Here is a 23,921-nt window from a genome sequence, read left to right on the forward strand (position 1 = left end):
CGACAAGTTACAGAGGTTTTTAAACTAGGCGACGGGAGAGGGTCCAGAGGTAGTCAGCGCAGAACAAATTCCAGAGGGTAGTATTGGAGGCATTAGTGGTAGGTTGACTCAAGCACCTAAACCCAAGGTAAGTACAGTAACAAGTCCTATTTGCAACCTTAGAACACCCAAAAAGAGTAAAGTATTCGCCTGGTCCAAACTACGTGGCATGTTCACCAATGCCAGGAGTCTAGCGGACAAGATGGGAGAACTAGAGCTACTGTTGTACGAGGAGGATTTAGATCTTGTAGAAATTGGTTCAACAGCTCATTATAATGGGGGATTTTAAATTATCCAGACCTAGACTGAGCAGAAGGAACCGCGCATTCATCTAAGGCTCGCCATTTGTCTTGTAGGAGAATTTCATGGGTCAGATGGTAAATGCACCAACAAGAAACAAATCGTTACTAGACCTACTGATTACCAACAATACAGACCTGATCAGGGATGTGGAAATACGGGGCAATTTAGGAAACAGCGATCACAGGTCAATTAGTTTCAGTATAAATCACACAAATAAAAAACATAAGGGGAATACAAAGACACTGAATTTCAAAAGAACCAATTCCCTAAACTACGATCCTTGCTAGAAGATACTAAATGGGATAAAATCTTAGGAACAAAGAACATGGAGGAAAAATGGGTATGCTTTAAGAGCATATTAACTACTACTACTACAAATGACGGCTACAGCGCGGCTCGATTACGCTGGGAGGGCGTACATTGACCTTCTCCCAGAATCCATCCATCCATACTGAGCCATCCATCCATACTGAGCCAGCCATCCATACTCAGTTAGACATCCATGCTCAGCCAGCCATCCATCCATCCATCCATGCTTAGCCAGCCATCCATCCATCCATCCATGCTCAGCCAGCCATCCATGCTCAGCCAGCCATCCATGCTCAGCCAGCCATCCATCCATACTCAGCCAGCCATCCATACTCAGCCAGCCATCCATACTCAGCCAGCCATCCATCCATCCATGCTTAGCCAGCAATCCATGCTCAGCCAGCCATTTGTGCTCAGCCATCCATCCATACTCAGCAATACTCATCCATCCATCCATGCTCAGCCATCCATCCATACTCAGCAATACTCATCCATGCTCATTCATCCATCCATACTCAGCAATACTCATCCATGCTCATCCATCCATCCCTACTCAGCAATACTCATCCATGCTCAGCCAGCCATCCATCCATACTGAGCCATCCATACTGAGTCAGCCATCCATCCATACTCAGCCAGACATCCATGCTCAGCCAGCCATCCATCCATCCATGCTTAGCCAGCCATCCATGCTCAGCCAGCCATCCATCCATCCATGCTCAGCCAGCCATCCTCAGCCAGCCATCCATCCATCCATGCTTAGCCAGCAATCCATGCTCAGCCAGCCATCCGTGCTCAGCCATCCATCCATACTCAGCAATACTCATCCATGCTCATTCATCCATCCATACTCAGCAATACTCATCCATGCTCATCCATCCATCCCTACTCAGCAATACTTATCCATGCTCAGCCAGCCATCCATCCATACTCAGCCAGCCATCCATACTCAGCAATACTCATCCATCCATCCATGCTCAGCCATCCCATCCACCCCCATCCATACTCCGCAATACCCAGCCATACCCATCCATACCCAGCCGTTCCAAGCCATACCCAGCCATCCCATCCGCACTCAGCCGTACTCAGCCGTACCCAGCCATCCCATCCATACTCAGCCGTACCCGGCCGTACATCCATGCCACATCCATGCCGCTAGAATGCTTCACAAAAGTGTAATAGGTAGTCAAATTAGATTTGACTTTTGTGCCCCTAGAACGCCTGATGGTGCTCCCTGCATGTTGGACCTCTCTATGTGGCCAGGCTGTGTAAAAGTCTCACACATGTGGTATCGCCGTACTTGGGAGGAGTAGGAGAATCTATTTCTAAGTGTAATTTTTGGTATGCACATGCTATGTGTTAGAAATATTGTATAAATGGACAACTTTGTGTAAAAAAATGCGTTTTCATTTTCTTTACACATTTTCCAGAAACTTGTAGAGAAAAAATGACATGTTCCAAAGACTCATTATGCCTCATAGATTATACGTTGGGTTGTTTTATTTCCAAAATGGGGTCATTTTTGGGGTGTTTCCATTGTCCTGGTGCTCAAGGGTCTTCAAAAATGAAGAGGTAGTCAAGAAATTATATGTATAATTTATGCTCCAAGAATGCCTGATGGTGCTCCCAGCATGTTGCACCTCTGTATGTGGTCAGGCTGTGTAAAAGTCTCACACATGTGGTATCGCCATACTCAGGAGGAGTAGTAGAATGTGTTTTGGGGTGTAATTTGTGCTATGCATATACTGTGTGTGAGAAATAACCTGCTAATATAAACATTTTGTAAAGAAAAAAAAAAAAAAATCTTGATATTGCGAAGAATTGTGGGAAAAAATTACAACTTCAAAAAACTCACCATGCCTCTTACTAAATACCTTGGAATGTCTGCTTTCCGAAAAGGGGTCATTTGGGGGGGTATTTGTACTTTCCTGGTTTGTTAGGGTCTCGAGAAATGAGATAGGCCGTCAGTACATCAAGTGTGAGCAATTTTCAGAGATTGTCACCATAGCTTGTGGACTCTATAACTTTCACAAAGACCAAATAATATACATCAATTTGGGTTAAGAAGTGAAAAGAAATGTAGCAGTATAAATTTTGGCCAAAATTTATGAAGAAAAATGACTAATTAGCAAAATTTTTATAATAAAAACTAAGAAGAATGCATTTTTTTTTACAGAATTTTCGGTCTTTTTTCTTTTATAGCGCAAAAAATAAAAAACCCAGGGGTGATTAAATACCAACAAAAGAAAGCTCTATTTGTGTGGAAAAAAGGACAAAAATTTCATATAGGTACAGTGTTGCATGACTGAGTAATTGTCATTTAAAATGTGAGAGCACCGAAAGCTGAAAATTGGTCTGGTTAGGAAGGGGGGTTTAAGTGCCCAGTGGTCAAGTGGTTAAATAAGGGTATTAGCCAGTGCATCCCAATGGGAAATACATTTAAAAGAGCTAATAATAAGTCATGGGTGCCTTAACTCCAACGTAAAAATGCATATAAAAAGCAAAAGAGAAGGCCTTCAAAAAATACGAGGCTGAGGGATCATCATCAGCATTCCAACTTTACAAAGAAGGCAACAACAAATGTAAGGGCGCAATCAGGGCGGCTAAAATAGAACATGAAAGGCACATACCGGAGGAGAGTAAAAAAAAATCCCAAGAAATTCTTTAAGTATATAAATAGTAAGAAAGGGAGGTCAGATCATGTTGGCCCCATAAAGAATGATGAAGGGAACCTGGTTACTAAGGATGGCAACATTTTATTTATTCTTCTCCTCAGTCTTCACAAGGGAAACAGAGGGATTCAGTAACCAAAACTGCAATGTTTATCCTCATGATACATCACAGGAAGCACCCTCATGGCTAACAGAGGGTAAAATTAGAAGTAGACTTGAAAAACTTAACTATAATAAGTCACCGGGACCAGATGGCTTGCACCCGAGGGTCCTTAAGGAACCTTTGCTCCTAATTTTTACAAACAGTCTATTGACTGGAATGGTACCAGCAGATTGGAGAAAAGCCAATGTAGCTCCAATATTAAAAAAAGGGCCAAGATACATCCCTGGGAATTACAGACCAGTTAGCCTAACATCAATAGTATGCAAGCTCTTGGAGGGGATGATAAGGGATTATATACAAGATTTTAGTAATGAAAACTGTATCATTATTAGCAGTAATCAGCATGGATTCATGAAGAATCGTTCTTGCCAAACCAACCTAATAACATTCTATGAGGAGGTGAGCTATCATCTAGATAAAGGAAGGCCCATAGACGTGGTGTATCTGGATTTTGCAAAGGCATTTGATACAGTTCCCCATAAACGTTTACTGTACAAACTAAGGTCTGTCGGCATGGACCATAGGGTGAGTACATGGATAGAAAATTGAAAGTACTCGGATTGGGCCAGTGTGGAAAATGGGGTCCCCCAGGGTTCTGTCCTGGGACCAATCCTATTTAATTTATTCATTAATGACCTGGAGGATGGGATGAACAGCTCAATCTCAGCATTTGCAGATGATACTAAGCTAAGCAGGACAATATTTGCTCGGCAGGATGTGGAAACCTTGCAAGAAGATTTGAACAAATTAATGTGGTGGGCAACTACATGGCAAATGAGGTTTAACCACTTCCCGATCAGCCGCCGCAGTAATACTGCGGCAGGTTGGCCCCCCTGGGCGAGCTGTCATAGCTGTACGTCAGGCTCTTTAAGACACCGTAGCAGGCGCGCGCGCCTGCAGTGTGTCCCTGGAGCCGATGCGCCTGCCCGGCGGGCGCGATGACTGCCGGGCACCCGCAATCTCTCATGACAGAGCGAGAACCGGGATCTGTGTGTGTGTGAACACACAAACCCCAGTTCTGTCAGGGGAGAGGAGACAGATCGTGTGTTCCTACTAAGTAGAATTAACGATCTCTCTACTCCTCTAGTCAGCCACATTCCCCCCACAGTTAGAAACACACATAGGGAACACAGTAATGAAATATGAGTGGTGTATCCGCGCAACGGAACAGAAAATTAAAAAAGTGGAGAAAATGAAAAAAAATGGAAACAATGGAAACAATGGAAGAAATCGCATAAAAGAAATCGCATTAAGGACTGCTGCCTCCACAGATGTGATTTCCACCAAGGTGGAAAAAACAGAAGGTAAGTGAAGGGTTAACGTGTGGGTGTGGCGCTGTCCTAATTCATAGAAATACTTGGTAAATCGTGTGTAGCCAAATCCCCTATGTAAAGTCGCATATAAAGTGTAAACCAAAATTGCAAATAAAAAATTCAACGAAAATAAAACCAAACATAAAACAGCAAAGTGACCCCCTTTGGAGTGTGTAGGTGTAACGTTGTCCTAGTGGAGGAAAAAGTGGAGAAAATGGAAAAAAATGGAAACAATGGAAGAAATCGCATAAAGGACTGCTGCCTCCACAGATGTGATTTCCACCAAGGTGGAAAAAACAGAAGGTAAGTGAAGGGTTAGTGTGTGGGTGTGGCGCTGTCCTAATTCATAGAAATACTTGGTAAATCGTGTGTAGCAAAATCCCATATGTAAAGTCGCATATAAAGTATAGACGAAAATTGCAAATAAAAAATTCAATGAAAATAAAACCAAACATAAAACAGCAAAGTGACCCCCTTTGGAGTGTGTAGGTGTAACGTTGTCCTAGTTTAAAAAATACTTTGTAAGACATGTGTAGCCAAATCCCACATGTAAAGTCGCATATAAATTATAAACAAAATATGAACAAAATCGCATATAGCAAATTTAACGGCTAGGTTGGCCCCCTTTGAATTGGGGGAGGGGGGAAAGGGGACAGGGGATGAAATCAAAAAATGACTTTAGCCAAAACTATTCCATCCGCATAAAAACCCCATATAGTGATTGATTTAAAAGTCTTTGACAAACATAACATTGCTGAATAATTACATAGGTTAAATCGTGACTAGTGCTCAGTGCAACTTAAGTGAAAAACTTGACATCTTTGTAAAACAAGGCAGGTATTTGTATTAATCTTGGTGACCAGGTGCTCGTGTCTTGTGATCATGCGGACACTCACCAGCTTCTTTAACCCCTGCGGGGGTAATGCGCAGTCACAGTGTATGCCACTGTGCGGCAATCCACAGGCTTTTTCTGGGTCACGGTGATGTTTTAGGCAGCTTCTTTAACCCCTGCGGGGGTAATGCGCAGTCACAGTGTATGCCACTGTGCGGCAATCCACAGGCTGTTTCTGGGTCACGGTGACATTTTAGGCATAAGAGAAGAAAGAGGAGATTCCATAGCGTAAAACCATAAAACACTCTTTATTGAACGCAGATGACAGAATGGTACTCACATTTAAGCAGTTTATAATAGGCAACCATGTGTCATCAAAACAGAAGAGCGTCAGATATAAGTTGGTGATCCTCTGGGAGATGATGCAAAAGCGTCAAAATAGGCCACGTCCTACGCGTTTCATCATAGGGACGTCAACTGGAGCGTGCCCCCTTTGCGTCACCTCCCCTCCTTTTTAGGGAACACAGTTAACCCCTTGATCGCCCCCTAGTGTTAACCATTTCCCTGCCAGTGACATTTATACAGTAATCAGTGGCTATTTTTAGCTATGATTGCTCTATAAACGTCACTGGTCCCAAAAAAGGGTCTGATGTGTCCGTCGCAATGTTGCAGTCCCAATAAAAATGCAGATCACTGCCATTACTAGTAAAAAAAATAATAATAAAAATGCCATAAATCTATCCCCTATTTTGTATAACTTTCTATAACTTTTGCGCAAACCAATCAATATACGCTTATTGCGATTTTTTTTACCAAAAATATGTAGAAGAATACATATCGGCCTAAACTGATGAAGAAATTTGTTGTTTTTTTTTTGGGGGGGGGGTTTATTATTGCAAAAAGTACAAAAGATAGTGGGTTTTTTTTGTTTATAGCGCAAAAAATAAAAACCGCAGAGGTGATCAAATACCACCAAAAGAAAGCTCTATTAGTTGTGAAAAAATGGCATATATGTTGTTTGGGTACAACATTGCATGACCGCGCAATTGTCAGTTAAAGCGAAGGCAGTGCCGTATCGCAAAAAATGGCCTGGTCAGGAAGGGGGCAAATCATTCTGGGGCTGAAGTGGTTAATGTAGAAAAATGTAAAATAATGCACCTGAGTGGCAAAAATGTGAATGTAATCTACTCACTAGGGGGAGAACCTCTGGGGGAATCTAGGATGGAAAAGGACCTGGAGGTCCTAGGGGATGATAGGCTCGGCAGTGGCATGCAATGCCAAGCTGTTGCAAGTAAAGCAAACTGAATACTGGCATGCATTAAAAAGAGGATTAACTCCAGAGATAAAACGATAATTTTCCCACTCTACAAGACTCTGGTCTGGCCGCTCCTGGGGTATGCCGTCCAGTTCTGGGCACCAGTCCTCAGGAAGGATGTGCTGGAACTGAAGAGAGTCTAGAGAAGGGCAACAAAGCTAATAAAGGGACTGGAGGACCTTAGTTATGAGGAAAGGTTATCAGCACTGAACTTATTCTCTCTGGAGAAGAGACACTTGAGAGGGGATATGATTTCAGTGTACAAATACTGTACTGGTGACCCCACAATAGGGATAAAACTTTTCCGCATAAAAAACCTATAAACCATGCGCTTACTCCAAAAAAGTCATAGATGTAAGCAGCTAACACAACAAATAGAAAATTTGTAATAAATCATATGTAACCAAGTGTAGCGCTAAAGAATGAGAAAGAGAATATTGCTATACCACATATAATAGCAAAATGAATTGTGAAAAGATAGTGTTTTGTATACTTTGTGAACATTCATACATATAGAACACTTATGTTATAAAGCCTTAGGGTCACCAAAAGTGATAACAGGATGTAAAAATGGCAATAAAGTCCAAAACTGAATGTGCAGGTACGATGAACATAAATTTTGCAATGGTGATAAATTCCAAAACATATACTCGTGAGAGATTTCTGTATGTAATCCAACATGTGCTGACAAACACTTGTGCGAAGTCTTGTATGACGAAACGCGTCGGGAGGACTCCACTGCCGCCATTTTACTTGCAAACGCTTTTTATTCTGAAATGTAAGTGTTTTTCCTTTTAATAAATTTTTTATGGTTTACGGAATTACGCTATGAGCCCCTTCTTCATTACATGTGGGTAATGTCCGTTGGTGTCTGAGCTTCCATATGAAGAAGACCTCTTTGGGATAGCAATGTTACAACTTCACCATTCACCAGCCCTTGGTTCCCTACCTTCATTGCCAGTGAGCAATCCAAGCCTGTTTGACCCATATAGCGTATGCTAGGTGGGTCCCAACTTTCTGGTAAGCCTCCAGTCAACCTAGGTGGCGGTTTCGCACAAGTGTTTGTCAGCACATGTTTGATTACATACAGAAATCTCTCACGAGTATATGTTTTGGAATTTATCACCATTGCAAAATTTATGTTCATCGTACCTGCACATTCAGTTTTGGACTTTATTGCCATTTTTACATCCTGTTATCACTTTTGGTGACCCTAAGGCTTTATAACATAAGTGTTCTATATGTATGAATGTTCACAAAGTATACAAAACACTATCTTTTCACAATTAATTTTGCTATTATATGTGGTATAGCAATATTCTCTTTCTCATTCTTTAGCGCTACACTTGGTTACATATAAAACTTTTCCGCGAAAGGGAATTTAGAAAGACATGCAGCCATTCACTAAAATTAGAAGAGAAGTGGTTTAACCTTAAACTGCGTAGAGGGTTCTTTACTGTGAGAGGGGTAATGATGTGGAATTCTCTTCCACAGGCAGTGGTTTCAGCGGGGAGCATCGATAATTTAAAAAAACTATTAGATAGGCATCTGAACGACCACAACATACAGGGATATACAATGTAATACTAACATAAAAGCACTCACACAGGTTAGACTTGATGGACTTGTGTCTTTTTTCAACCTCACCTACTATGTAACTGTGTAAGCATATGGTAGAAGAACTACCGTCATTTGTCCTTGATACAGGTGATCGCTTGGGAATACTGATGGACTTACGGTTGCCGAAGGATTGTGTCCTGGCGGGGGTGGACATGGACTTCTTACACACATCCCACACCAGATGGGGATGCAGGCTGTAGCAGAATGACTGGATTTGAGACACCTCTGTCTGGCCCACATAATGAGTTGTTGGTAGAGTTGCTAGAGTTTGTATTGTATAACAATTTTTTCATTTTTGATAACAAGTTTTATCGCCAGACAAGCGGAGTTGCGATGGGTGCTGAATGTGCATCCTCATATGCATGCTTGCACCTAGGTTGGTGGGAAAAAGAAATTGTATATAACAACCCGAGATATCAAAAAAATTTAGTGATTTGGGTCCTCTTCATGGATGATGTGCTGGTGGCATGGAGAGGCTTAGTGGATGAGTTTCACCTGTTTATAGCTAAGTTAAATAGCAATGATAGGAATATATTCCTCACATATAAAGTGGACCAACAAGAAATTGAATTTCTAGATTTAAAATTGGAAAATTCGGGGGACAGGATTGAAACTACCACATATGGCAAACCAACAGCGGATATTGTGCTTTTCCATGCCACCAGCCATGGCCACAAAAAAAAGGTATCCCATATGGACAGTTTTGAAGGAGCAGGAGGAACTGCTCAAATATAGATGATTACCACATAGAAAGTTTAGACCTGAAGGAGAGGTTCAAGATAAGAGCACAATTCAGGCTTTACAACAGGACATGATGTAAATACTACATAAGATAGAAAGAAGCATGAGCAAAAAGAGAAAGAAAGAGTTGGGTTGGTTACCAGGTATGACACACTAATTTAGAAGTACGCGTGAGCCAATGTACACTCAACCTCCTCTAAAAGGGATGTTTGTGTGCAGACACTGTTCTGTATGCAAAGATGTGAACAAAATAAAGGAATTTCAGGACACGCAAGGCAGATGGGAGTAATATATAAACTCTTTTCTCAATTGCTTATCTTCATGGGTGATACACAGGGTAGTATGTCCATGCCAAAAAGCCTATATAGGTAAGATACAGTACGTAGAGAATTTAGACACAGAATAGGGGAGAACCTTGCAAGTATAATTGGTAAGGTTGATCAATCACCACAGGCGATTCATTTTGAACATTGTCATAAGTCGTCCCTTAGAGGCATAAAATGTGCTGCCCTATATCGATTAACCCTATCGGAAAGAAGGGGTGATACGGATAAAGTCCTTTTACAAAAAGAGGCAAGATTAATTTTTTTGCTTAACGCTATGTACCCTATGGGATTAAATAATGAATTATCATTGCAATCATTTTTGTGAGAGATGTATATAGTTTAGGTTTGATAGGATAGGATATGTTGAAAAATGAATAGTTGTACTTCTTTTTGAGTTAGGCTACACAGTCTAGCTAAATAACAGCGCCCACAGTGGAGAATACCCAGTGGAGGTGACATTAAGAGGTGGAACATAGGCTTGACAGTTGGGTATATAGAGAATCAGCCATTGACCAATCCCCAGCTACTCCCTAAGGACGCCCTGGTTAGTAAGAGGGGCAAAACATGTAGGCGGCAGGGGACACGCTCCTTCTCACAGCTCCACTGTCATGCTGGAGTATACGGCAGCATGACTGACCCGCATGGAGGTAGCGTACTACCATTGCAGTCGAACATACTGTGAAATCAGCTAAGCCGTTTACCGGACACCACTCATCCTGGCTACATTTTAAAGAGAAGAGGACTCATATACTAGCAGATGCAGTGAGACAAGTTATACTGATTTGAGCACATCGGTGCCTGCCACAGTTTAACGGCTCCAGTTGTACTCCACCAAACAAGCCAAGGGTCAATCAGCTGCTACACATATCAGGACTGTTTTACGTGGCAGGCTGGACCCGGCTAAGGAGACACTGTTGCTGCATATAACCTTGCTGTTACAGATTATTGGAATTTCGTATCTGTCATCTGTTATCCGGTTCAACATGGGAAGTGCTTCTTTCACAAGAACTGATTAATTCAGTGTTAGATCACATACAGTGCCTTGAAAAAGTATTCATACCCCTTGACATTTTCCACATTATGTCATGTTACAACCAAAACGGTAAATGTATTGTATTGGGATTTTATGTGATAGACCAACACATAGACAACACATAGACCAACACAAAGTGGCACATAATTGTGAAGTGGAAGGAAGATGAAGGAAAATGATAAATGGTTTTCAAAATTGTTTACAAATAAATATGTGAAAGGTATGGCGTGCATTTGTATTCAGCCTATGTAGAACTACCTTTTGCTGCAATTACAGCTGCAAGTCTTTTTGGGGACGTCTCTATTAGCTTTGCACATCTAGAGATTGACATTTTTGCCTATTCTTCTGTGTACAATAGCTCAAGATCTGTCAGATTGGATGAAGAGTGTCTGTGAACAGCAATTTTCAAGTCTTGCCACAAATTCTCTATTGGATTTAGATCTGGACTTTGACTGGTCCATTCTAACACATGACCAGTCAAATATTTTATTTCTATTTTCATTCTATTGTAGCTCCGGCTGTATGTTTAGGGTTGTTGTTCTACTAGAAGGTGAATCTCCGCCCCAGTCTCAAGTCTTTTGCAGACTCTAACAGGTTTTCTTCTAAGATTGCCCTGCATTTGGCTGCATCCATCTTTCCATCAGCTCTGACCAGCTTTCCTGTCCCTGTTGAAGAAAAGCATCCCCACAACATGATGCTGCCACCACCATGTTTCACAGTTGGAATGGTGTCTTCAGGGTGATGTGCTGTGTTAGTTTTCTGCCACACATAGCATTTTGCTTTAAAGCCAAAAAGTTCAATTTTGGTCTCATCTGACCAGAGCACCTTCTTCCACATGTTTGCTGTGTCCCTCACATGGCTTCTCACAAACTGCAAACAGGACTTCTTATGGCTTTCTTTCAACAATGGCTTTCTTCTTGCCACTCTTCCATAAAGGCCAGATTTGTGGAGTGCACGACTAATAGTTGTCCTGTGGACAGATTCTTCCACCTAAGCTGTGGATCTCTGCAGCTCCTCCAGAGTTGCCATAGGCCTCTTGGCTGCTTCTCTGATTAATGCTCTCCTTGCCCGGCCTGTCAGTTTAGGTGGACAGCCATGTCTTGGTAGGGTTGCAGTTGTGCCTTACTCTTTCCATTTTTCGAATGATGGATTAAACAGTGCTCCAAGAGATGTTCAAAGCTTGGGATCATTTTTTTATAACCTAACCCTACTTTAAACTTCTCCACAACTTTATCCCTGACTTGTCTGATGTGTTCCATGGCCTTCATGATGCTGTTTGTTCACTAAGGTTCTCTAACAAACCTTCACAGGACAGCTGTATTTATACTGAGATTAAATTACACTCAGGTGGACTCTATTTACTAATTAGGTGACTTCTGAAGGCTATTGGTTCCACTAGATTTTAGTTAGAGGCATTAGAGTAATGGTGGCTGAATACAAATGCTTGCTTTTCAGATATTTGTAAACAATGTTGAAAACCATTTATCATTTTCCTTCCACTTCACAATTATATGCCACTTTGTGTTGGCCTATCGCATAAAATCCCAATAAAATACATTTACATTTTTATTTGTAACATGACAAAATGTGGAAAATTTTAAGGGGTATGAATACTTGTTGTAAGGCACTGTAGCGGCCCATTTGGGTCTCCTGGCATTACATCTGAGGGTGAGCTAGGGGTGTATGTATGAGAAATAGGTAGGGGCTTGGTGGGTTTTGGAGGAGGGTGGAATGGGGTGGGAGTTGCTGGGGGTGTTTGTTTGGTTTTTTTTGGGGGGGGGGTATGCCTTTGGTGGGTTCTGCAGATTTAACATTGAAATGCTATAATGTTTTATTTCCAGAATTCAATAAACTGTTTTGGTAGCCTAATGCCCCGTACACACGGTCTGACTTTGTTCGGACATTCCAACAACAAAATCCTAGGATTTTTTCCAACGGATGTTGGCTCAAACTTGTCTTGCATACACACGGTCACACAATGTTGTCGGAAAATCCGATCGTTCTAAACGCGGTGACGTAAAACACGTACGTCGGGACTATAAACGGGGCAGTGGCCAAAAGCTTTCATCTCTTTATTTATTCTGAGCATGCGTGGCACTTTGTCCGTCGGATTTGTGTACACACGATCAGAATTTCCGACAACGGATTTTGTTGTCGGAAAATTTTATAGCCTGCTCTCAAACTTTGTGTGTCGTAAAATCCGATGGAAAATGTGTAATGGAGCCTACACACGGTCGGAATTTCCGACAACAAGGTCCTATCACACATTTTCCGTCGGAAAATCCGACCGTGTGTACGGGGCATAAGAGGTGCACCTATGTGGTGTTTTTAGCAGTATGGTCTTATGGTTGCATCTCCCCTGACAAGGGTTTTGGCACCAACAGTACAAGATATTGGTCTTGAGGGTTTTTGAGTGGTGTAACTTGGACAATAATAAAATGGTAAAGGTGACCAAAAAAGGGGGAGGGTAAGAGAGTAAATAGGGACATTTAAAAATGAATTTGAAAAGAGATACTGACTGTTTCACAGCTAAGGTTTCAGTTTCTTTTTAGGACTGTAAATTTAGCTTTGATGCAAAGAGGCACCAAGCATGCATATATATTCTGTTGCTAGACTGTACTCTTTACAATAATACCATCTCTTCCAGGAGGTTTCTTTTGTACCATTAATGGTGGATGTGAGATTTTCCCATACTTTTAATATTGGTTATAGTGAACCACTGGGCCACTGTGGGGGGTCTGGTGGATGCCACAAGGCCAGCGCACAGGACCTTGCCCGCACTGATGAGATGAATGATCATTTGTTTTATGTATATCTTTTGATATGTATTGTTGTGGAGAAGGAAAAAGGAGAGGTTATCGGGAATAGGGTAATCTACAAATTTCTGAGATATTTCCCTAGCTGCCTTCAGAAAGCATATCATCTTTGGGCATTCCTAAAAGAAATACCACATAACCATCTTGTTTTCAGGATCAGGGGAGAAAGGTATGCAGCACCATCAGGGCTCAATAACAGTGTGTAAGTATTTTATAACCTACTTTCTTATAGGTGTTTCTTATAGATGATTTGTGGAAGAAGTACAAAATTGTATATATTTGTTCTTGGGAAAGAGAGGCCTGCAGATCTTTCTACTATTTTTATAAGAGAGTGGCAGAATGATACTAATTGGAAGTAGATCAGGCAAAGGGAGAGTCACAGAGTCCACTATTCACTTGTTACTTGAAAACACTAACTGCAGTCTAGGAAGGAATCTTAGCTAACAGCAGGAGTATAGTTATAATAAATGGCAAACTGCTGTGGCTCTGAAACTCTGCTTTGTCAGTTTGAATGTGATTGATGATACAGGAAGCAGAGATAGAGGAAGTTACGCAGCATATGTTTAAAGCTTAACTCCAGAAAAAAATTATCTCTAATCCTGGGTTTTTACACAGCAAATGGCCTAAAATGCATTTTTTCTGAAGTTCAACTTCGAGTCAGTACGCTTCCAGTGATCTTGTGAGGTGCTGTTTGAAATCTATCTGCACTCAAAGTAGTCAAAAAGCTTGGGAACCCAGGCAATATAATGTAAATGTGCTACGTTACCAGTATTTCATGACATAGCTCACACAGATCAGGAATATAGTTGTAGCATTCCAAACGGGCAGAATTAGTTCAGCTAGCTTCCAATTCCTGTTACCACCTACCCTACAAAACCATAATAAAAAGGTAGTGATACCTGCTATGGCCACTTGGCCCTATATAATTTAACACTGATATGTAAGCTTGGTCTTAGTTTCAGAAATGATCTTTCACAAGGTTAAAAAGTTTTGTCATGTAACAATGCATTTCTCCTTCCTGATAGTGTGGGGCAGGGTTACAGGACACTGTGCCTGTGTTCCATAGTCTGTTTAGCCTGAGGCAAAGTGGGGCTGGCTGTAAATGAAAGGGGTTGCATGCCCAAGGCAGACTGTGAGTGGTCAGTGGGCATGATGACTGAAAAAACTATGCAATGCATACATGCTGTGTTTCTGTACAGTGTCCTGTATCTCTGAATGGCCAGCCAAATGTAGGAAAACTAATCACGCTAACAACGATTAGCTTCTGTGCTTTGTCTGGTCAGTTTAGAACAAGGAAGAAAGCTGACTGGTAGGATCAACAAGGTATTTCAGATGGAAGAAAAGTGAAAATGATAGAGGCTATGAGGTTGATTTACTAAAGGCAAATCCACATTGCACTACAAGTGCACTGCAAGTGTACTTGGAAGTGCAGTCGCTGTAGATCTGAGGGGAAGATCTGAAATGAGGGGAAGCTCTGCTGGTTTTATCATCCAATCATGTACAAGCAAAAATGCTGTTTTTTATTTTCCTTTCATGTCCCCTTCAGGTCTACAGCGACTGCACTTTCAAGTGCACTTGGAAGTGCAGTCGCTGTAGTTCTGAGGGGGGAAAGTGGATTTGCCTTTAGTAAATAAACCCCAATGATTCATAAAATATACATATGTGACCACACACATAGAAAAAAAAAATCTTTAGGGTAGCATACACGTTAAATGCGTATCAAAGGTAGAGTTATGGGCCTAGCATAAATATATAAAAGTAATCATTTTTCATGCCTAGACCACAAGCCTTAACAACACTCTTCTTGCTATCATAAAAAAAAGATAAAATAATAATAATAATAATAATAATAATAATAATAATAATAATAATAATAATAATAATATAAAGAACCTCATATGATAAGCCTTTTCAATGCACTGTGCGGTTTTGTGCTGTTAACATAGGTATTAAACTGTTAAGATGGTTAATAATCACAGGCATCTAACAAAAAAATTCATCGTATTCACAGTTTTTTTTCCTGAAAAGTATACTCTTTCATTCATTTAAGAAATTAGATGGCCATTAATTATAATTTCAAGCATAATAATTGCACAAATAGGACAGTAAGAAGCAATCTCTGTGAGTTTTCAATTACTGTCATTATATGCAACTGGAAATGTATTAATATATATTTTCCAAAATAGCCATAGTCATTATTTCCCTACATGCTTCTTATACTGCACATACTGAAATCCTTGCATCGGTATATGGAAAAGCGTACCAGCCTTCGGGTAACTGGCCACAGAACTACATCTTACAGCACACTTGGATATATGATCAGCAAATGGCATCCAGTATGCTTCTGACTGTACTTAATGGAATCTAGTGCATATGACCTTGGAGGACCGTGTTGAGCATGATCCTTTTACCCCTAATGTAATAAGCTGTTGGAAATTATCTAGGGAATGAGAGGAGTTATAGAGGGGCAAATCAGCTTGATTAATGTGTTTTTTTGTTTCAGATAACATTGTAAAGAAATGTAAAGAGGAAAGAGAACATTAGTGTTACATTTTCACTTTGTTTTTTTCACAGTTAGTGTCAAAGCTTACAAGATTCTATCTTGCGAGCTGATATGAGACTATTTAATGTGCTATTCCCATCAGAAGACTTTCTGACCCTTTATAACACTACTGCTTTCACTTCTTGCATGTTGTATTAAATCTGTATACAATATCTCTGCAGACACTTCACACATCAAAAATGAAAAATAAGAGTTTTAGCCAAATGGAATTTTCTTTTTATTAAAGTGTATCTAAACCCAAAACCAAAAATGGAATATATGATATATAGTGCAGCTTACTAATTCTTGGTGTAAAGGCTGCATTGGGTTTCATTTTTTTAAACTTCTTTTGGTTTATTTTCACCTGCTAATACTGGAAATAACACACTCCCTGCTCTTGATTGTGACTGTGTCACCCTTCCACTGTATCAATGGAGTGAGCCATGGTTGTCTTCATCAGCTGCTCAGCCTGACTTGATTTTGTTTCAGGAGCCCGATGGGAAATGCCCGTCCCGCTGCTGAAACACAGTGCTATGTACTGTATGTAGCTGAGGCTACATACAGTATATATATACACACACACACACACACAACTGCCGCATCTGTTAGTGAAAGAAATAGTTTGTTTTGACCAGCTCTCCTGCAATTGTAGCAGTTAGAGTGTTGAGACAAACCATTTACTATTAACAGGGGTGCTTACACTGATCAGCTTTTATTTATTTATGTAAAACCACAAAAAAAAAAACTGTTTGCTGTAACTGCTTGTGTGACTGCAGTGTGAGCTGGAGTTTGGCTTTAATTCGTTCTAAATCTGCTAACACTCCCCTCCCCCTAGACTGACATTACTGCTGTTCAAAGCTGCCCCCTGTGCCTATTCATCCAGAGTTGGGGCACTGTAATACAGGAGGCAGTGGCGGAACTACCAGGGTCGCACTGATGCACTTGCAACCTGGCTCTGGCGTTCCGCCACCGTGGGGGCCCCAAAGACAGTCGCATGTCTGGGGCAATGTTAATAGGCACTTGTATTCTGTCCGTAAACAGGAGACATATGCCTGTAAAAAATGTCCTTGTCAGCGGTGTTGAACTGCGCAAGTGCAGTTCTGGAAGTAGCCGATTAGAGACCTGCCCGGCTCAGCCTCGGATCAGGCAGTGTTGTGTGGCTTATATTTACATGCCCCGCAGCATGAATAGAGACTGAACCCGGCAGTACACTAAGCGGCTGAGCACACAACTGCACGTGCACAGTTCCAAGTTGCCAACAAGGACATTTTTTTAAAAGTATTTTACTGCCCGACCGGCTGCTTGCGAGTTGCGGGCAGCCCGCTGTACACAATATCTGCACATATACAAAGAGAAATGTACACAATATCTGCACCTGCTTGCCTCCCTGAAAGTCAAAGTGCACAATGACACCGGAAAAAGGAGGTTTATTGGTGAGTGCCTGAAAGTTTACATTGCTCATACTAACAGCATAAATTCCAGATTCTTTTTTTGAGCCCTGGAGGAGGATGTAAGGGGCACACTCTGGAGGATGTATGGGGAACTCAGTACCTCCAGAGTTTCCCCTTACATCCTCCAGAGTGCCCCCTTAGTACTAAGGAGTCACTCTGGAGGAGGATGTAAGGGGGCACTCTGGAGGATGTAAGGGGGAACTACTGTACTAAGGGGGCACTCTGGAAGCACTAGGGGGGCACTCTGGAGGATGTAAGGGGGCTCCCTGGAGGCACTAAGGGGGCTCTCTGGTGAAACTAAGGGCACACTCTGGAGGATGTATGGGGAATTCAGTACCTCCAGAGTTTCCCCTTACATCCTCCAGAGTGCCCCCTTAGTACTAGTACTAAGGGGGAACTCTGGAAGAGGATGTAAGGAGGAGGATGTAAGGGGGCACTCTGGAGAATGTAAAGGGCCCTCTGGAGACACTAAGGGGGCACTCTGTAGGATGTAAGGGGGCTCTCTGGTGACACTAAGGGGCCACTCTGGAGGATTTAAGGGGGAACTCAGTACCTCTAGAGTGCCCCCTTAGTACTAGAACTAAGGGGGCACTCTGGAGGAGGATGTAAGGGGGCACTCTGGAGGATGTAGGGGGAACTACCGTACTAAGGGGCACTCTGGAGGATGTAAGGGGGCTCTCTGGAAACACTAAAAGGCGGAACTTTTAGGGTTGCAAAGGCTGCACTTATGACCAGGCCCTGGCATTCTACCACTGTGCGGGTGCTCCAAGATGGCAGGAAGGGGGCCCACTTCAGGACAAGAGAAAGGGCTCCAGGACAGGGTGGGACAGGGCTCTTGCAACAGGGCTCTGATGGTTCTAGGTACTCCCCTGACAGTAGGTGTGTTATTTTCCAGATCATCAGGTGAATGCAGAGGGAAAAGCCAAAAAAAAGAAAACCAATGCAGCCACCACATCTAATGATTGGTCATCCATAGTACTTTCATTGTTTTATTATTTTGACTGCCTTTTTATGAGGTCAGTGGCTTTGCAATGGTCTCTCCTTTCCAACTTGCTTTTCTACCCTTGGTTTTTGAACCCATGCAGATTGATAATATAATTGTCAAATTCTTAGATGTATTATAGTTAGTTTAAATCACTGTTTGGGTCTGGCTGTACTAACTCACATGTTTTTATCTTTTATTTTTTGCAACACTCTATTTTTTTTTGTAATATTATTTATTTTTGTTTTTTGATATGTCACATACTTTTTGACTATTGAGCAGTGATGAAAGCATGGTATTAAATTGGTTAATTAACTGAACACCATCATGTGGGGTGGTTCAGCCGGATATAAATGACCAGTTGACAGAGACAATAATTGGATAAAGCACAGTTTATGTGTGAAACGCGTTACCGTTCCTCCCCTGCTTTTACACGTTGTTCTCTTGATGTCTTTCATGATTTTATATGAATCGTGTGTGCAGCCATCTGGATTAATTTTTCTTGGCTCTTTGTTTACAATGGAGCGCTGCAGATCACTGAGTTGCTGCTCAGTTCACCAAAGCACCACAGTTTACAGTGCTGTCAAACACAACAGTTTAAAGTGTACCTAAGCACCAGTACCCCCCATACAATTCTTCCAAAGGGAATAAGCCCCATATTATCAGCATCGTATATGATATGCCAACAAAGAGGTAGAAGTTCCCATGCAGCTATGATGGGGCAAGCAGCCAAAGTGTCCATAGGCCAAAGCAGTGGTCATAGACATGTGGCATTATCTACAAGTATGTTTGTCCTTTTTAGCGAGCCCTGGGCGTGCTATATATATCGAGTGCCAGAGCATGAGGAGAAGGTGTTGGAGTGGCTAACCAAGTCTTCATCATCCCACTCCTCTTTACCCCCCCATTACCCCATTACCCCCCATATAATTCTTCCAAAGGGAATAAGCCCCATATTATCAGCATCGTATATGATATGCCTAGAGAGGTAGAAGTTCCCATGCAGCTATGATGGGGCAAGCAGCCAAAGTGTCCATAGGCCAAAGCAGTGGTCATGGACATGTGGCATTATCTACAAGTATGTTTGTCCTTTTTAGCGAGCCCTGGGCATGCTATATATATCGCGCGCCAGAGCATGAGGAGAAGGTGTTGGAGTGGCTAACCAAGTCTTCATCATCCCACACCTCTGTCACCCAGAACTAGCTCTTAGTGCTCTGCAGCTGCCAAAGCACACCATTCTACCTCCTCATCCACAGCTACCTGTTGCCTCCCCAATTATTCACGATTCACTCTCTCTTCAGTCTCCTGCAATATCAATGACAGTATATTAAAGGGTCTACTTTATGGCTCCTCTAGCAGGAAAATGGGTCTGAATGGGGCCACACAGAGTAGAGACAATGTAAGCTGCAGCCTTGCTTTGATTCTGCCCACCCCTTCCCACCAGCTGTAGCATTGAGCAGGCAAGTTTTGCTGCCCAGCAAAAAAATAAAAATACACCTGTGCCCAGCTCCTAAATGCCAAATTGACATCTTGGCAGCTAGTGCTGATGGTACCAGAGCTGTCCCCTGCTCTTCCTATCCCTCCTCCTCAATCCCCTCTTTTGCTGAGTTGTCCTCTAATCCAACAGTCCCCCTCAAAATGTATTTCCGCTTTTGCTGTCAAATTTGAGACAATCCCACTATATATTTGTTAAGTGTTCCCATTTACACATGCCTAAAAAAAAATATGTCTTACCTTTTAGCTGTTTCTCGGGAGAACATGTCATGGCTGACTGCAAGTTTTTTTTTAACAATGTTAGAGTGAGTCTGTCCTAGGTCTGCCATCATTAGCATAAAATGCAAGAAGATCAGCCTTTACACCTTTAACCCTTTATTAGGAGAGACAGTGTTTAAATCTAGTATCAATTGATAATGAAGATCTGCCTGCACAGTACAGACAGGGTTATTTATGACCAACACAGCTGCCTAGCACCATTATAAACAAATAGAATTACCTAGGATAACACACCCAAGTATTGGTTTGTTTTCAATTTCTACATTTATGGTTGTACTACCATTGGCAAGATAAATGTATTACCGTATTTTACGCTCCATAAGACGCACTTCCCCCCCCCCCGCCCCCAAAAAATAGGGGAAAATGTCTGTGCGTCTTATGGAGCCAATACTGACCAGATCCCCACCCGTCCCTGTCATGTTAGAATAGCGGGCCGGCCATCTCCTACGAGCGCCGGGCGATCTCCCGGCTAAGCCTGTCACCTGTTACTCGGCCAAGCCTGTCACAGATAGATGATAGAAGATAGAGCAGCCCGAGCGGCGAATGGAGTATGGCCAAAGCGGCCACTCTGGCTGCTCTGTCTTCTATCTGTGACAGGCAGATGTAATGAAGTTCTCGCCAGGCACAGGTCAGGCATTTCATGGGATTTGTCAGGCTGCATTTCATGGGCACTGGTCAGGCTGCATTTCATGGGCACTGGTCAGGCTGCATTTCATGGGCACTGGTCAGGCTGCATTTCATGGGCACTGGTCAGGCTGCATTTAATTGGGACTGGTCAGGCTGCATTTAATTGCCACTGGTCAGGCTGCATTTAATTGGCACTGGTAAATATTTTAGTACACCATTTGGTTCAGAATATATTTTTTCTTGTTTTCCTCCTCTAAAACCTAGGTGCGTCTTATGGTGAGGTGCGTCTTACGGAGCGAAAAATACAGTAATTTTTTTATATATAATGACTAAAATATAACTAAAGGCAAAAAAGTTTTCAGTTTTGGTTAGAGGGGATAGGGTTTGGAACATCTGTCAGGTTTTTATTGCTGTCTGTGTCCCCCCTTAGGGAGATTCACCCTCTATTTGTCCTGATTACGGTTATCACCAGAAGTGAATGTGAAAGAAAATCTCACACTTTGGCTTATCGCCAGAACAGGAATAAAGAGGAAATGTTCCAGTGGAAAAACTAGTTGGAGGGGATATCCTTCATTACCTGGTGTGGCTTTTTGAAAGGAAATGAAGGGAAATCTCCCCAATGGGGCAAAGAAAAACTGACAGGAGTTATAACGCATCCTAACTTCATCCAAAATTAAAAACAAAGTTTTGCCTTTAGTTCTACTTCAAAATAATTGTTATTATGCAATCATGAGTTTTACTTTTTATTAGCTGTACACATGAGTGTAAAAAACACTTTGGGCACTACAACCCGATAGAATTCAAAAGGGTGTCTATGGCAACCTTTATGAATTCCCCCAATCATCTCCAAGAGGCTAATAAGTGATACCTGACAATAATCATCTGCTAAAGTATTACTTTAATGCCTTAATGTTATAAAAAATCCATCTCCCTCTCTTTACTGTCAAGCAGCAGAGATAGACAGAATTTTATACCATATGTGCAGGATAATTTTTAAGGCAGGGCAAAAGGGAAAGCTGCCCTGGGCCTCATCATTGTTGTGGGGCCCAAAGCAGCTGCCTCATACATGCCAACTATCCCAGTTTAAATTCTCTTATCCCTTGAAGTTTTAGTCCCGTGCTGTTGCATTCTTTATAAAGTCTGAATGCTGAGGATGATCCCTCAACCTTGTATTTTTTGAAGGCCTTCTCCTTTGCTTCTCCTTAATCAGCCACAGCACTTGTGTAATTAATATGTGTTCAAAACGGATGAGGGGGCAACCCTACCTGCACCCCTCCTCCTGTCCACCTGGCTCCATCCCTCCACCTGGCACCACCCCTCCACCTGGCTCCATCCCTCCACCTGGCTGCACCCCTCCTCCTGTCCACCTGGCTCCATCCCTCCACCTGGCTGCACCTCTCCTCCTGTCTACCTGGCTCCATCTCTTCCCCAGGAATTATGGTGCTAAAATTATTGAATTAATTTAGATTTTTTGGGGGGGGTTGCGCAAGTAGCTGATGTCGCCTAGGGCGCAAAATAGTCTAGCACCGGCCCTGGCAGCACATTGACGCCCAAGAAGTGAAATAAGGAGCTCCCCCAGCCCTGCTCCTTATTTCACTGTAGGGGGTCTGCCGCTTATCCCACTGTGAGGGTGGCCCGGCGCCGCTGCTGTCAGAGGTAATGGCAGAGCACTTGCTGCCATACCCCCGCAGCAGACGGCCAGCCCATCCTCTCCGCGGCTCCCCCCCCCCCCCCATTGCTGCTGATGCCAAATTAATACAAAATTATATATACACAAAAAAATAACATAAATGTTGCATAGAATAGCTTAAAAGCAAAAAAAAGATATTCATATGAAAATTATAATAAACACAGCTGAATTATAGACCATATGATGATCTCACAGTTTGGAGGTCAAAACAGTGTCGATGGACACCAAAGATCCCAACACGTTTCTGAATATATATATACTTGGATATTTAATTCCTTCTTCAGGGGATGGTTTAGAACAGGATGTATTCTCTATTAAAACAATAACAAAGTATCAAAACAAATATACAGTGAATATAGATAATATATGGTCAGTGGATACAGACATGGCAATGAAAACAGGGCAGGCATGGAAATCTGTGAATACTTGCATAATAATGAATATCTTGAGTAAACAATGCTACACAAACAGGTTCATAGATCCGACATCTCCAAGGCATCCCATCTCATAGATATGTAATCCAAAGAATAGGAATATATCAAAGAAATGGAACGACACACAATTACAGATAGGGTGTGCTGACCAACAATTTCAGATAAACTCCACATAGAATGCAAGAGGAAGAAGAGGAGGTACAATATTGCCACAGGAATGCAGGGCCTCACAAGGAACATAAATTGTGGAGACGGTCCTATCACAAAAAAGTATAAATATATATATGTATTATTATTATTCAGGATTTGTATAGCACCAACAGTTTATGCAGTGCTTTATGCATCTGTGTATGTTTATTTATTGCACAGGCATAAAGTAAAAATAAACTTTATAAGCAAAGTATATAGGTAAGTATATAGGTAGCATGGGAGGCACAGATGAACAGTGCAGCAGCAAAGTGAATGTACAAAATGTGATGCATGAACTGCCAAAGTTTCAGAGGTAAGGTAAGAGTCAAATAAAAAGGGATCATGCCAAGTAAAACCTCACATGAAACAAATAAACAGCGAATCATGCAGGCATCAAACAGAGGGAAGAAAGTGTAAATAAATAATCTTACTTGTAAAGCATAAGCAAAGCTTCTCTCCCCATTCCATGGTGCTTTGCTATCCCAGAGTGTGCAGCCTATGTTTGAAGTACACTTTATATGAAAGTAAAGCACTTGAGGTACACGCCCAGTGGTGTGAATAACATCCCATGTCTGCAGTGAGTGGACATCAGGTGACTGGAGGCCCCATCAAGGGGTGAATCATTCCAGCACCTGTGTTCAAATTGTGCATAGGGAGAAAGTCAACCAGACGATCCCCTAGCACAAAGGGCGTCCAATGTCAACACCATCATGAACGCCTCTTTCTGAACCCCCACCAAACCTGTTTTAAACAT

General features: G+C 42.0%; 1 protein-coding gene across 3 annotated transcripts in view; it reads right to left on the reverse strand.

Annotated features, from left to right (window-relative positions):
• The window catches only part of LOC141141497 (uncharacterized), a 96,706-nt gene extending 73,022 nt beyond the window's left edge, over nt 1-23,684 (reverse strand). For 2 of the 3 annotated variants that reach the window (XR_012244105.1, XR_012244104.1), the window contains exon 1: nt 23,599-23,684. Coding sequence is in view for 1 of the 3 variants with exons in the window: in XM_073629114.1 (XP_073485215.1) it covers nt 23,599-23,635 (37 nt within the window). In the remaining 2 variants the exon portion in view is untranslated. The remainder of the gene's footprint in view (nt 1-23,598) is intronic. The other variant, XM_073629114.1, reaches the window with a different exon arrangement.
• Nucleotides 23,685-23,921: the final 237 nt, after the last annotated feature.

Source organism: Aquarana catesbeiana, linkage group LG04 (assembly GCF_042186555.1).
Source record: "Aquarana catesbeiana isolate 2022-GZ linkage group LG04, ASM4218655v1, whole genome shotgun sequence".
NCBI lineage: Eukaryota > Metazoa > Chordata > Amphibia > Anura > Ranidae > Aquarana > Aquarana catesbeiana.